The sequence below is a fragment of the Mastigoproctus giganteus genome, chromosome 7, assembly GCF_048544385.1.
Source record: "Mastigoproctus giganteus isolate SK-2022 chromosome 7, ASM4854438v1, whole genome shotgun sequence".
Taxonomy (NCBI): Eukaryota; Metazoa; Arthropoda; class Arachnida; order Uropygi; family Thelyphonidae; genus Mastigoproctus; species Mastigoproctus giganteus.
Genome location: NC_143581.1, coordinates 190,590,788 through 190,606,474, shown reverse-complemented (window position 1 = coordinate 190,606,474; position 15,687 = coordinate 190,590,788). Strand labels below are relative to the sequence as shown.

At 37.5% G+C, this 15,687-nt stretch overlaps 1 protein-coding gene across 1 annotated transcript in view; it reads left to right on the top strand.

The window, feature by feature from the left end:
* Nmdmc (NAD-dependent methylenetetrahydrofolate dehydrogenase) overlaps nt 1-15,687 on the top strand; it is a 136,148-nt gene that overhangs the window by 51,573 nt on the left and 68,888 nt on the right. The window contains exon 3 of the mRNA XM_090377317.1: nt 14,784-15,059. Coding sequence (XP_090233443.1) covers nt 14,784-15,059 — 276 coding nt within the window. The remainder of the gene's footprint in view (nt 1-14,783; nt 15,060-15,687) is intronic.

Here is a 15,687-nt window from a genome sequence, read left to right as displayed (position 1 = left end):
AAAGTTTGGTGAAACACAAGCAGTTGCTCTTGACATCTCAATGGCTTTCGATCGTGTTTGGCATAAAGGTCTTCTAAACAAGCTTCCATCTTATGGTTTGCCTACTGTTTTTTGTAATTGGTTATCGAGTTTTCTCTCTCTTGAGAGAGAAAACTCACTGAGGGTGATGGTAGATGGATCTCTGTCTTCTAACTTCTCCACTAATGCTGGTGGCCTCCAAGGTTCAGTTCTTTCCCCCACTCTTTTCCTCTTGTTTATTAATAACCTTCTTCCATTGCCTGGAAATCCTATCCATAGTTTTGCTGATGATAGCACATTGCATTCCACTTTCCAGTTCAAAAAACCATGCCCTGCTCAATGAGCTTCAACTTCTCGAATATCTGCTACCAATTCCTTAAATGCCGATCTTCAGGTAATTCTCCAGTGGGGCAAAGACAACTTAGTTGATTTCAACCCTTCTAAAACTCAGTCTCGTCTTATATCTTCCAAAAAGGATTCTTCTACTCCTATGCTTATCTTTAGAGACACTCCGATTTCTAGGCAAAATGATATATCTCTTTTGGGGATTACCCTGTCTTCTAATCTCTCTTAGCAAAAGCACATTACAAATATTGCTTTCTTTGCATCTAAAAAATTTGGTTTTCTCTTTTGCTCTCGGCATTACTTTTCTTTCAAACAGCTGTTCGATCTGTGCCAATCGCAAATCTGCCCTACCATGGAATATTGTTCCCACATCTGGTGTGGTAACTCCAAAACATCCCTCAGGCTTCTAGATTCCATTCAGAAGAGAGCAGTTAGGTTAATTAATGACTCATCTCTAACAGAGTCTCTCCACTCGCTGTCTCGTAGATGTACTGTTTCTGTTGCATGCCTTTTCTACAGATACTTCCATCGGCACTATTTTTTAGAATTGGCTTCTATAATTCCCACTCTCTCTCTTTCAAAACAGTCCAAAAACATGCCTCCACTAGCCATCATACATTTACTGTTCAACTCCAAACTCACAGAACCAACTTTTCATCTTTCTCGTTTATTCATTCAACTGCCGTTTTCTGGAACAGCCTTCCTTCATACGTATTTACTGAAAATTACAGTCTACAGAAGTTCAAGTCTAATGTCAACAAATATCTTCTTTTGTCTTCTCAGCCTCAAACCCAAGCACGGTACTAAGTACTGTAGGTTCTAATACGTCTCGTGTTTGGGGTTTACATTAAAAAAATGTGCTTGTGCCAAGAGAGATTAGAAGTCGGGGTAATCCCCAAAAGAAATATATCATTTTGCATAGAAATCGGAGTTTCACTAAAGATAAGCATAAGAGCAGAAGAATCCTTTTTGCAAGATATAAGACAAGACTGAGTTTTAGAAGGATTGAAATCAACTAAGTTGTCTTTGCCCCACTGGAGAATTACCCAAAGATCGGCATTTAAGGAATTGATAGCAGATTTTCGAGAAGTTGAAGCTGATTGAGCAGGAGAAGGTTTCTCAAAATCGGAAGTGGAATGCAATGTGCTAATATGTGGATAGGATTTTCAGTTAATGGAAGAAGATCATTAATATACAAAAGGAAAAGAGTGGGAGAAAGAACTGAACCTTGGGGGACACCAGCATTAGTGGAGAAGTTAGAAGACAGAGAGCCATCTACCATCACCCTCAGTGAGCAATCAGAGAGAGAAAACTGGATAACCAATTACTAAAAACAGTTGGCAAATCATAAGATGGAAGCTTGTTTAGAAGAACTTTATGCCAAACATGATCAAAAGCCTTTGAGACGTCAAGAGCAACTACTTGTGTTTCACCAAACCTTTCCATTGAATTAGTCCATAAATGGGTAGCATAAGCCAGTATATCACCAGTGGATCGTCACTGACGGAATCCATACTGGCGATCGTTGATCAGACGGAAGGTTTCTAGGTAGTTTAAGAGTTGGCGGTTAATTAAGTTCTCCATTACTTTAGGAATAGAAGTAAATTGCTGGATATGAGCAAATTTCCAAGCAGAAAGAAAAACACCTTTGGAATAAGAAAGTGAAAAAAAAAGGCGGCAAAGAATAGGAGTAAGTTCAGGAGCACAGGTTCTGAGAACAAGTGGAGAAATACCATTGGGACCTGGAGCTTTCTTAGCATCAAAATTCATCAAAATCCTTCTTACATCCTTTTGACGGAAAACCACAGGAGGCATTGAATGGAGCGTGTTGGGAATGGTAGGTGTTTTACCAAGATCATTAATACATGAGTTGGAAGAAAAATAGGATGCTAGCAGGTCAGCTTTATCCTTGGCTGAAGTGACAACAGAACCATCTGGTTTGGACAGAGGTGGGAGCAAAGATGGGCAAAAGTTGCAGCCTACAGCTTTGGCAAGAGACCAGAATTCTCGGCTACTTTTAGGGCAAGAAGCAAGTTTTCTACTTTTAGCCTGTTCAAACTCTAATTTGGACTGATTAATAACTGCTTTACAATTGTTGCAAGCTTTGGTGTAGGCAGAAAATGAAACTGAAGAATTAGAAACAAGCCAATTATGAAATGCAACATTCTTCTCTTTAACAGCCTTAGCACATTTATTGGAAAACCAAGGTTTAGATAAAGGATGAGATTTTAAAGCAGTGTGGGATAAAGGATTCCATTCCTGCAAGAATAATTTCATTGACACGATCTGAGCAAACTTTGACATCAGAAGTTTTGAAACAGTAAACCAACCAAGGAAAAGAAGAAAAGAAGTCTTGCAGGTCATCCCATTTTGCATTCTTGTAATGCCAAACAACACGAGGTTGGGAATAGCCATGAGATAAAGGTTCCATTGGAGAAGAGACAATCACCAAGTTGTGATCTGAAGTGCTAAAGGACATCTCACTTTGACCATGTACTTAGAAGGGTTGTTTGTGAGAAAAAGATCAATCGTATTGGCTGTATGATTAGGATTGTCCAGTATTCTTGTAGGTAAATGAAAAATCTGTGCAAGGTCATTAGTAATTGCAAAAGCCTCGGCATCTCGACCAACTGGGTCAGTGTGACTAGAAAATGGAAGCCAGCTGGAGTTTTGAACATTAAAATTATTAACAAAAATTACCTCACTGTTAGGAAAGTTGGACTGGAGAAAGTCAAGTTGCAAAGAGAGGAAGTCAAAGAGCTCCAAGTGATTAGTGGAGTTAGGAGAACGGTAGAGACAACAGATGAATTTGACAGAATGAGGTAGAGAGATTTTAAGCCAGAGAAGATCAAAGCGAGGAGATTCCAAATTGCCAAGTCTCTGACAGGGAACATCAGAACAGACCGGCGGAATTACTTAACAAGTACAGGTCACTGATGAACAAAAGCCGTGAATTAGGGTTGAATTTGAAAGTGTCTGCAATTCTGCCCAGACACGATAGGAGGGAGTATATGATGAGAGCCCTGTCAATCAATTCTTCCCTGGAAAGATTGTGCAGGGCTCAAGGGGTAGAATTTTTTTCAGCCTGGTCTGTACTTGTTAACAGGAGAGACTGCTTCTACAGGGATGGGATACACTTAAATAGAAAGGGTGCAAGAATGTTTGCTGATGCTATCGAGGCAGTGTTAGGTGGGTCGGAAAACTGCTAGATTGGGGGGATACAAGGACTAATAGATTGCCAGTAGCCACTGGCAGAGAAGAAAGTGATTCTTGCACTGCTTCTATTGGAATGAGCAGCAGCCTGGAAAATAAGATGCAGGATATTTCAGAGACTGCTGGGAATCATGGGGGTACAAGTGAACACATGGGTTGTGTTAGGGTGGCTAAGAGGAAGAGCAGGTGCATGTATACTTGCGTGTACACCAATGCTAGGAGTTTAGTAAATAAATTTAATGAATTTCAGGTATTGCTCAAAACATCAAAGGCAGATATTGTTGGGATTTCAGAGACGTGGATATAAGGAATGCAGAACTGGAATTTGGGAGTACAATGTCTACAGAAAGGATAGACAGGATAGGAAGGGAGGAGGGGTTATGCTATTAGTTAAGAAACACATAAAATCCAAGGAAGTGAAGCCAGTCGACATCGCTGGACAGTGCAGTGTCGAGTCAGTTTGGTGTGACATAAGCATTGGGAGATCAAAATTGAGAGTAGGAGTGTGCTATAGGCCTAATGACTCTGATGAGTATAATAAGAAACTGTACGGAGAAATAGAGTGGGCCAGTAAATCAGAGAGTCTTATAATGGGGGATTTTAATTTCCCAGATATTGACAGGAATTTGGGGGCTCGTCACTCACACACTAGCAAGGCCTTTGTGGATTTATTGGATGATTGTTTTCTACATCAGCATGTTCAGGAGGCAACTAGAGGGAGTAATACTCTTGATTTGATTATCAGTAGTGATTCTTCATGCATTAAGAATCTGCAGATAAATGAACCACTAGGTGGCAGTGATCACAGTGTTCTGAAGTGGGAGTTACTCAAAGAGGTAACTACCATTAGGGGTAAAGGGAAGGGTTATTGCTTTCGTAAAGGTGACTACGATGGACTGAGACTGTATTTAAATTCTATACAGTGGGATCAACTGATGATGTTACCAACAGCAAATTCAAAATGGGAAGCATTCAAAGAACTTATCTTGGAAGCTACTAGGGTTTAGATACCAACTAAGAAATATTGTTCAAGGTTTAGGCCTAAATGGATGTCAGATGAACTAATGAGGCATATGGCAGAGAAGAAAAATGCATGGGATACATACAAATTAACATTTTTGGTTTTTTTTTTTTTTTTTAAGAGCATTAGCAACTAAGGCCATATTGCTCCTGTGCGGTGGTCATTCCCTGACCTTTCCGCGTGCTCCGTATTTGGTGGTGACGGGCTCGAACCCCGGTCCAATCAAGAAGCGTGTGCTACACACTGCTGCTCCTTCCCACCTGGCTACGGAGGCGCCTAAATTAACATGTGACACAGAAGCCTATGATAGATACAAGTTGATCTGTAACCAAGTTACAAAGGAGGTTAGGCAGGCGAAGGCAGATTATGAGAGATCCTTGGCAAGGGATGCGAAGAAAAACAGCAAAGAGTTCTTTACTTATGTAAACTCTAGAAGGAAGGGGATAAATCAGATCGGTCCACTTGATATCGATGGGTCAACTGTTGATGACCCTGCTCAGGTAGCCAACAAACTAAATGAATATTTTGCATCGACATTCACGCATGAGGAGTTATTCAGCGAGGGGAATGCCAGAGGTGTATTCAACTCTAGCAGTAAGCTAGACAATCTTGTAATAACTGAGAGTAAAGTGGAGGAGAAATTATTGAAGATAAACACAAGAAAGACACCTGGCGTGGATGGGACTTGGGGGTGGTTGTGCAGGCAGATATGAAGTTCTCTGAACAGTGCAGACGGGCTGCAAGAGTAGCTCATGGTGTATTGTCAATGATATATAGGAATTTTTCTAGCAGGGATAAGGAGGTGATTATTCCCTTGTATAAGGCAATGGTCAGGCCACACCTAGAGTACTGTATACAGGCCTGGAGGCCTCATTTCAAGAAGGATGTAGAGCTGCTGGAACGAGTACAGAGAAGGGCAGCAAGGTTAGTGAATGGAACAAAGGAGTGCTCTTACGAAGAAAGGCTTAAGTTTTGCGAATTACAGTGTCTGGAGACTAGGCACCAGCGAGGTGATCTGATAGAGGTGTACAAAGCCTTGATGGTTTGACAATGCTCAATGCTGATGGGATTCTTCCTCTTGCTCAGAATAATCACCTGAGAGGGCATAAATTCAAATTGAGGAAAGACAGATGTAGGATAGATGTGTGGAAATTTGCCTTTAGCCAGCGGGTGGTTGGTAGGTGGAACAGACTTCCATCCCTTGTCATGGAAGTTGATAGCCTAAATAAGTTTAAGGCTCAGCTGGACAGGTATTTCGAATGAACAGAGGGGTGAAGTGGAAGTGGTTATATTTTATTTATTTATTTTACTTTATTTTATTTATTTATTATTTTTTTTTTTGGCTGATGCTGCATAAGCTTGCTTTCTTGCATCAAATGCCTCTACTAATGCTAATGCTAATATGCACAAATACCACCTTTTGAGGCGAAAGGAATCATACAGTGAATAATTTGGGCATCTGAAATGAGCAGTAGTTGAATTAACGGATAACTGAGGTTCTGTCAAAAAAGTACGTGGGGTTTGGCAAACTGCAAGTGGAAATGTACATCGTTGAGATTGGAAGTGAGACCACATATATTTGTGAAATGAATTAGGAAGTGCTTGGGAGGTTTAGATCTTTCCACAGATAAGCTTGCTCTATTAGTTTGACAATTCATGGTGTATTCAATAGTAAGAAAGAGTGGGTGGGACATGCTGTATGTAGTAATGAAATTTTTGGATATGGCGTACACTTGGTAAGAATATACCCAGATCCTTGACATAATGTGGTCTCGACAATGCTCCCCGTATACACACTACTCGGACTCCCTCCAGTCACTACCTGGCAGAGTAGAGGCAGCAAGATTATGCACTAGATGCAGAAACCTCCTAGAGAGTTACCAACAGGTTCAGTCCAGTGTACTAACTAGTGGCCGTCCTGCGAACACTGTTTTAGAGCTGTACCCTTGAAATGTAAGGAATATTGGATCGATGTTCATCAGGAAGAGATAAGGAAGGGTTGATCAGAACTTAGCTCCAGAGACTAAACATGGGTTCCACCACTTCAAGCCTCCAATAAGCAAAGTGGTGGTATTGCACCGGCTGATGAGTCATCTACCACCTAGTACTGCCTGGTAATATAGAGGGGCGGCGTTCCTCCATGTGATGTGGGCGCCACACCTCGTCCCCTGCTTACGTTGGTTCACACCTGGGTGGTCACCCACCATGTGCTTGTGTATGGAGGTTATACCCAGGATTACTAACAGTCCCACCATCATGAAGGTGCAAGCAGAGGATTTGGCTGTCACAGACCATCCGGACTTTGCCGAAATTGGGTCCACTTGACTTGAGTGTCACCCGAATATCAGTTCCATCAGCGTTTTAGACTCCCAGGTAGCAAGTACAGTTTGTCTGGCATATCTGAGAGAATGTCTGTGACAACTTCAAGGACCAACTTTGTGGAGCTTTGCTTACATTGTGGAATGCACAAGTCTTGATTGAGGAACCGCTAGAATATTGTTTATATCCAGCTTGATATCGGGAATCTCTAAAACCTCTACTTTTTAACTTTCTTTGACTTAGATTGGCTTTACTCAGTTCTGTCCAGTTTAAATTACTGGCCAAAAAATTATAAATGTATATTCAATATGTAGTAGGGCCACCTGAATTACATACCATACACATTGTGCCACAGATCCCACCAAGCTAGGTGTCTGAGGGAGTCTAGCTCCAGATTTGATTGTGCTTCCATCAGGATATTTGTTAGCTGCTGTATTATGGTCAGTAGAGAACTGTAAAACCGAACTGCCCTTTCTAACGTATTACCAACATTCTCAGTTAGATTCATATTGGGAGAATTAAGCAGCCAGGGTAGATATTGGAAATCTTGGGAATGTTCCTTGAACCATTCAGATAAATTTTTTGCATGATGAATGATTCCATTCTTGTCTTGAAGGAATCCATCACAGTTCGGGTAGAAATTAAGCATTTCAGGGTGAAGTTGGTTTGATATAACAGAAAGATATTCACTGGAGGTAACATGACCTTCTAATGGTATGACTGTACCCAGTCCATACCGACATAACATACCCCATACCAGGATATTCAAGCCATGGGCTGTGTGCAGACTGCATCCATGTAGGCAGCCTTCAAGTGTCATGTACCCTCCCATCCCCAGTTTAAAACTAGCATATTACAAAATGTAGCTTTACGTTGACTTCTGAAAATATCCATTTTTAATAATACTTGATTTTTTTATATTGCTTTCACTGTTACCTCCTGAATTTAGCAATATTATTATAACCATAGAATAGGAATATCATTAGTGTTATATAATTAATGGCAGATTTTTGTATTTAAGTATTAAATGTAAAAAAAAAAAAAAACTGTAAATACAAACGTAAATAACAAAAATTAAATTTATTTCAAAATATGCATAATTAGTTGTAAGGAAGTGGTCTTGCGGCCCACAACCTTCAGCATTTTACCTTTTTTGGCCCCTCACCAAAAAAAGGTTGGATATCCCTGCCCTGTACTGGATACGAGACAGTCTAGATGCATGGCTTCATGAAGTGCATGTTATACAGGCATACCTCGAATAACGAATAGGATGCGTTCCACGAAATTACTTCGTTAAGCGAAACTTCGTTTTCAGAGGTAAAAATACTATGGCCAGAATAGGAATACGTTCCTACCTAAAGAAAATGAAAAGCTTTTTTTTCGAACAAAGAAAAGTTTTATTAAATAAACAGTCAACTTACATACAAAGTGAAATCACATTTTAAAATAGGAGTCTAAAGTTGATTGCTTATGCTTTTTTTCTCTTTCATTTAACAATTGCCTATACGGAGTTATTGCATTTAACACTGATCGCTTAACAATAAAACTTCTTCCTAAATCAGGATCATTTTCACTAAAAAAATTTAAAACGTTTTCAATGTCATTTAAGCACCTTTTTAAATCTTTGGTTGTTAACACTTTTTCAGCAGGAACTTCTTTAACTTCGTCTTCATTATCTTTGTCTTCGTTGCTAACAAGGTTTTCTAAATCTTCCACTGAAAAACCATCATCTTCTGCATTCAATAAATTTCTAACATCCTCTTCATCGACATTTTCGAAACCTATTGATTGAGCCATCTGGATAACTTCATTTCTAATTTCTTGGATGTTATTTTCTTCTTCTAATACAACTTCTGGCCATATTTTGCGCCAAACTCCATTTAAGCATTTCTTGGTGACTTCTTTCCAAGAACTATCAATGTTTTCAATTGCGTTTTTAATGGTGTAGTTTTTCCAAAAAGGTTTAACTGTCATTTCCTCTTTATCCTCTAGTTCAGTTAAACTCCTTAATGTTCGACGCAGAAAATAAGCCTTAAATGATGCTATTACTCTCTGATCCAATGGTTGAATCAGGGAAGTTGTGTTTGCTGGAAGAAACACAACTTTGACAGGAATGCATGTGTCCAACGTGTTAAGATCAGTAGGATGTCCCGGAGCATTGTCTAACAACAAAAGAGCTTTTTCTTCAAAGTTGTTTTTTTGACAATACCGTTTTACTTCAGGACAAAAGTGGTTAACAAACCAATCAGTAAATAACTCCTTGGTAACCCACGCTTTTCTATTTGCTTTCCATATTACAGGTAAATTCATTTTTATGTTACCTTTTAACGCCCTCTGATTTTCTGAATGGTAAACTAATAACAATTTTAATTTATAATCGCCAGAGGCATTTGATCCAAAGAGTAACGTTAAACGATCTTTGGCTGCTTTAAACCCAGCAGCTGATTTTTCTTCAATAGAAATGAAGTTTTTTGTTGGTAGCCGTTTCCAGAACAAACCGCTTTCGTCAACACTGAACACCAAATTTGGTGGAAAATTTTCACGTTCAATTATTTCCTTTAGTTTTTCTGGAAACTTATTTGCAGCTTTTCCTGTTAATTTTACACTATGAATCCTGGCCCGTTTTTTAAATTTCTCGAACCAACCACGAGAAGCCCTAAAGGTTTCCGTAATTTCTTCAATTTGTTTAGATTTCAGGTGATTAAACTGGAATATTTTTTTTTTTTATGTTAAATGGGGCTTGAAATTGCGGACTTCGTTATATCGAAGCTTCGTTATCAGAGGTAACGTTAACCGAGGTATGCCTGTACTTTCACCTTACCATTGGTGCAAAAAAGTGTAAATCAATACTCATTAGACCACATGATCTTTTCCACACTGTTCCACGATACAGGCTTGGTACATCTCTAGTCAAATCTTTTTTTTTTTTTTTTTACAAAAAGAAGTGGCTTTTGTATGAGCACATGACTACCAGATCCTTCAACTCCAGCTTCATAATTTGCATGGAAATGGGTCTTAGTTTGCCTAAATTGAATTTTTCAGTCATTTTCTACACACTGGACCTTTTATGCTGATACACAATTCTCTTTAAATTCCTGTGGTCTCATTCTTGGAGTGCTGACTTTCTGCCACATTTCTTCCTTTTAGGGCTGTATTCTCCTTTCATCTTACGACCATTGTATACTTTTAAGATAGTTGCTTTTGACATACCCACACCAGCAATTTCCTTTGTTTTTTTTAAATTGTGCCTTCTGCTAAACATTTTCCAAAGGTAATACCTTCAAAATTGGAAAGGCCACCTTCCCCATGACCAGATCAACTAAGAAGCTCTGGAAAAGTGTGCAGTATTTATCGTGTTTTTTTTTTTTTTTTTTGTTAGTTTTTGGCGCATTGGCTTCTGTGGCCATAATGCACCTCCCAAAGTTTTTGCATTTTACTCTGATCCAAGCCCGAGGCTAGATTCGAACCCGTGACCTTTGGGTTGCCAGGCAGGCATTTTACCCACCTGCCTAGCCCGGTCGGCATATTTATCGATACCAAGGAAGTTGTGATCATACAATATGGCAACTTACAATTGCATACTGTTAACTTTTAATTATCTGTTGCCATGGGTTGACTATGCCATGATTGAAGTTTGTACCAAAAGTCAGTTACTCTCTGTCTGAAAGCAAATTTTTGCACATCTATCATGCAACCATCCTTTTTCAATTTAAATTTGCATCCCCTTATGTGTTATCTGAGCAAGAGTAAAGATTCCATCAGCATTTAGTTTACTCAATCCATTTAAAGCCTTAAACATTTCAGTCAGGTCTCCTCACTGGAGCCTAGTATCCAGAGATGCTGCAGTTTTCAGAAATAAAGTATTTTTTGGTAATAGTTCACTTTCTTGCCCGATAGTTTGCTGTTCAGAGTGCCTGTAATGCATTTACTTATGGTAACAGTCGCATTTTCATTGCGTTTTTTGTCAATCCATGAATGCAAGTTACTCCCATCTGAAAACTGCCTGAGCGCACCTAAAGAAGTTTCACTTCAAAAATTTGCCCTTAACCATGCCACTCCAATTTGTAAAGTAGTCTTAGTATGGAACAGTATCAAAAATTTATTGAAATCTTAAGTATATGATGAGAAAACTTATTTTTTGCATCCAGCTCCTTTGTTACTGCATCATAGTATCTAATCAGATTGGTTAGATGAAGATCACCCTTAACAAATCTGTGTAACCGCCTTCCTGTCAAAATGATCCTGCATTACTCTTTTAACCGTTGATTCCGTTATTTTATTTAGAACAGAAGTCGAGCTTACAGGTCTGTAATTATTCGTGTTTCCCTTTCATTCCTCTTGTGAATAGAAGAGACGTTTGCAGATCTCCAATCTGTAGGGACCTCCCCTGGATCCAGAAATGGTCTCATAATTATGGATAAAGATTTGCTTACTTCTTTTGCTACTGCTTTTAATATAATTGGATGAATTTCATCAGCCTTGGGTGCCTTATTCACTTTTAGTTTCAACAATTTTTCTTCTACTTTCCTCTTTGTTATCACAAAGTCATTTATTTTCTGGCTCTAACTTAGTATACTTTTAGTATCACCATCCCTGAAATCTACCTCATGCCTGAATGTAGATGCAAAGTATTTATTTAAATTGTTAGCAACCCAACCAGAATTGTGAATAGTTATTCCATTCTTATTTACTGGACCAATGTGGTTCATCCTTTTTCTTGTAGTGTTAACATAAGCAAAGAATTCTTTGCTACTTTTCTTTTCATTTTTAACCAAAGACTTCTTGTAACCTAGTTTGCACATACCATATGTTTCTATGTCTTTCAATAATTTATAATCATTCTATGTATTTTTCTTCTCTGCTACTAATCTTATCAGTTCATCTGATATCCATTTAGTTCTAACCATTTAAGACTATACAGTTGTGACCCTGTATCCGCTGGTTCAGTTAACCACGGAAAAAAAACTTAACATGTACTACTCGCATGTCCAATATGATGCTTCCCTTTATATTTTACAATGTCGATTTTAAATCGGAAAGCTTCCCTTTATTTTTTACAATGTCAAGTATGGTTTGGTTACCAACGTTATAATGGTTCTTTAGAGATTTAGCAGATGCACTGTTTTCAAACTTTTGAATAATTTCAAGTTTTTGTTTAATTTGAATGCTGTCCTTAATCCCTTCATGCTACTTTGAGTTATTTGCTTTGTTGCTCTTCTGTTCTGCATTACTTGATTTTTAATTTTTTTTAAATCCTAACTTTCTCTAATTGTGGTAATGGAAAAGCATTTTTCTTAGTTATCTTAATGTTTAAATTGTCATCTGACTCAGTTTTCCCAGTTATACTGATCCAGCTAATAGGACTACTAAAACATTTACTAAGCATTAAATTAATAATTGTATATCTGCATACTCTTAACCTTTTGAATACCAATAAGAAAGATAAATTCAAATTAGGACCTTTTCTATATTGTCTGAAAGGGTGTGGGGAAATAGCATGTTGTATAATTCTGTTCCAAGTAAAAAAGAAAAATTATTAAATAACTGCATATAATTTTTCAGGGTACCTGATATGATGGGAGGGAGTTTCTGTAACGTAATATTACAGAATTGCTCATAGAATGAAATAAATGCATTGGCATTTAAACCTTTTTACAGATATGTGAAATGTCATTAACTCATGAAAGGATTATAGAATATGCCCCTTCCTTTTTCACTTTATAGATAGTGTTCAAGGGTGGGATATATTAATAACCTTGTAAATAGTGCTCCAAGCTGCATGCTAAAAAGGAATAACATAGATTCCTGAAAACTTAATGATTATTTTTTATAGTGGTTATTTGGAACTGCATTCAAGTTGTCAATCATATAATGTAGATGCCAGTTCTCCTGTAGGTAACTCAGAAGAAGAAGAAGAGATCAATGCTAACTTCTGAATCTGAGTTGCCTACAGGAGAACTGGCAACTACATTAAAATGTAGTTGCCAAGAAAAATTTATTAAAAGACATACATAAAGACAGAATGTAAACTGAATTTATGTTTCGATTTTTTTTTTTGTAATATGCCTAAGTTACTTTTTGTGCTCCCAAAGCTTCACTCCAACCATTCTTGCAAGTTTTTTTGGTCTGCTGGCTCAGTAGAAAGATGAATTTTCTTTATAAATGCTTCAAACATCAGATGCATCAATACATAAACATTCTTCCTGTTCTCATATGATTGAGACTGTCTTCCAGTTAATGGTTAGCTCTCTCATTCACCGGTAGTAACCTGTGGTTAGACTATCTACCAGTGAATGGTCTTGTGGTGGTGGTTGCGACATATAGAAGTTCCTTTCCTGGAATATTCTGTTGTATTCTACAATGATATATAGGAATTTTGCTAGCAGGGATAGGGAGGTGATTATCCTATTATACAAGGCAATGGTCAGGCCACACCCAGAGTACTGTGTACAGGTCTGGAGGCCTCATTTTAGAAAGGATGTAGAGCTGCTAGAACGAGTTCAAAGAAGGGCAACAAGATTAGTGACGGGAACAAAGGGGTGCTCTTACCAAGAAAGGCTTAAGTTCTGCATATTGCAATGCCTGGAGAATAGGCATCTGCAAGGTGATCTGATTGAGGTGTATAAAGCCTTGAATGGGTTGAGCAAGCTGAATGCTGATTGGATTCTTCCTCTTGCTCAGAACTTGAGGCGGCACAGATTCAAATTGAGGAAAGACAGTTGTAGAATAGATGTGCAGAAATCTGCCTTTAGCCAGCGTGTAGTTGATTGGTGGAACAGACTTCCATCTTTTTTTGTGGAAGTTGATAGCCTAAATAAATTTAAGGCTGAGCTGGACAGGCATTTGGAACAAATCGAGGGGTGAAATGGAAGATTTTTTTTTTTTTTTTTTTGCTGATGCTGCATAAGCTTGTTTTCTTGCATTGTATGCCTCTAATAATGCTAATGTTTGTTATTTGGTTTTTAGAGCATTAGCAACTAAGGCCATATTGCTCCGAGATATGCGGTGGTTATTCCCTGACCTTTCCGCATCCTCCGTATTTGGTGGTGACGGGCTCGAACCCCGGTCTAATCAAGAAGCGTGTGCTACGCACTGCTGCTCCTTCCCACCTGGCTACGGAGGCGCCTCTAATACTAATGATCTCCTCCTATGCACAAGTTTACTCTTTTCCATATGAGAGAGTTAAGAATCCTGTTTCATCAGCACTAACTTTTGATTGTGATTCACCATCTTACCTGAATATTGTGACATGTAGTCTTCTCTTGTGGCCCAATCAGCACCATTTTCTTGTAATTGTGACTTTGCATCTTATCCCATCATGACAATTCTGATATTCTGGGAGCAACAGTTGATTTATCCTTTCTGTTGTCATTTCTGTATTTCTGTGTAGCATTTGTCTTGTATATAGAATCTAGTATTTCTGTCCAGCATTTGTCTTGTATATAGAATCTAGTATTTCTGTCCAGCATTTGTCTTGTATATAGAATCTAGTATTTCTGTCCAGCATTTGTCTTGTATATACCTATACATATATTTTTCATGGAAATAAAATAGTTGTACATATTTGATGATTATCAGCTGTGTGCAACCATTTGATGAGAACAAACTTCTTTTTCCTTTTCTCTCTTTCACATATGATATTACCAATCCTGAATTTAAAAAAATAAATAAATAAAAATGCAGGAAAAAGAAGAAATTATTTTCTTTTTCTTCTTAATTAATATCTGTGATATGTCTACAATATAAAATCAACACTGCAAACACAGGATTTTGATAAAATTGATATGATAAGAATTTATAAAATATTTTTACTGAAAATTAATGAAATTGAAAAAAATTTTTTTTTTAATTTTCATTGTACTATCAGGCATCACCAGTGAAACAATTCGGAAACCAGCATCTTCAAGTCAAGCAGATGTACTTGGTTTAATACACAGCTTGAATGACAACCCAAATGTTGATGGTATTCTTGTTCAGCTTCCCTTACCAAATCATATAAATGAACGTCAAGTTTGCAATGCAATTTCTCCCCAAAAGGATGTAGATGGATTTAATGTTGTAAATGTAGGTCGTTTCTGTCAGGATATGAATGCTCTTATTCCGTGCACACCTTTAGGAGTAATGGAACTTTTACGACGTACAGGTAAAAACAGTTATTGACTTATATGAAGTACTGTTATTAAATTTTTTAAATAAATTAATGCTAATTGAGTTTTCTATATTTTCTTATGTAGTTGCCTTCAGTGGGATTCAGTAAATAGCTCACTTTTCCAAATTCAATACTTAGTTATTAATAAGTTTAAAAATTTCATCCATACTCCTAGTACAAACAAGGCCATATGTATGTAAACATATAATGTCTGTTCATAATTAAAGTTTTGTATGCAAAATTGTTATTAATAGTAGCTTCTGTTTGCTAAAAATAATTTCTTTTAGAAACAAATATTTCATTTTTTTGAAATTATAATATTGCTTTAATTATTTACTTTGAAAAATAAGTGAAAGACATGAAATTAACTTGAATGGTTTCAGCACAGTTAATGAGATACTTATGGTACAGTAGCTAAATTATATAAGCATATTCAACAGTGGAGAGAACAAGCTTACTTATTAAGTTGAATTAATATCCTGTCAGATTTGAAAGCACACACAAATATTTTAATGATGTCTTGGGACCTCAGCAAATGAGGTTCCCCATAGTTAAGAAAAACATGAATGATCAATGAAATTAGAAGAAAAATTAAATACCTAGATGCTCATCTAGTCACGGA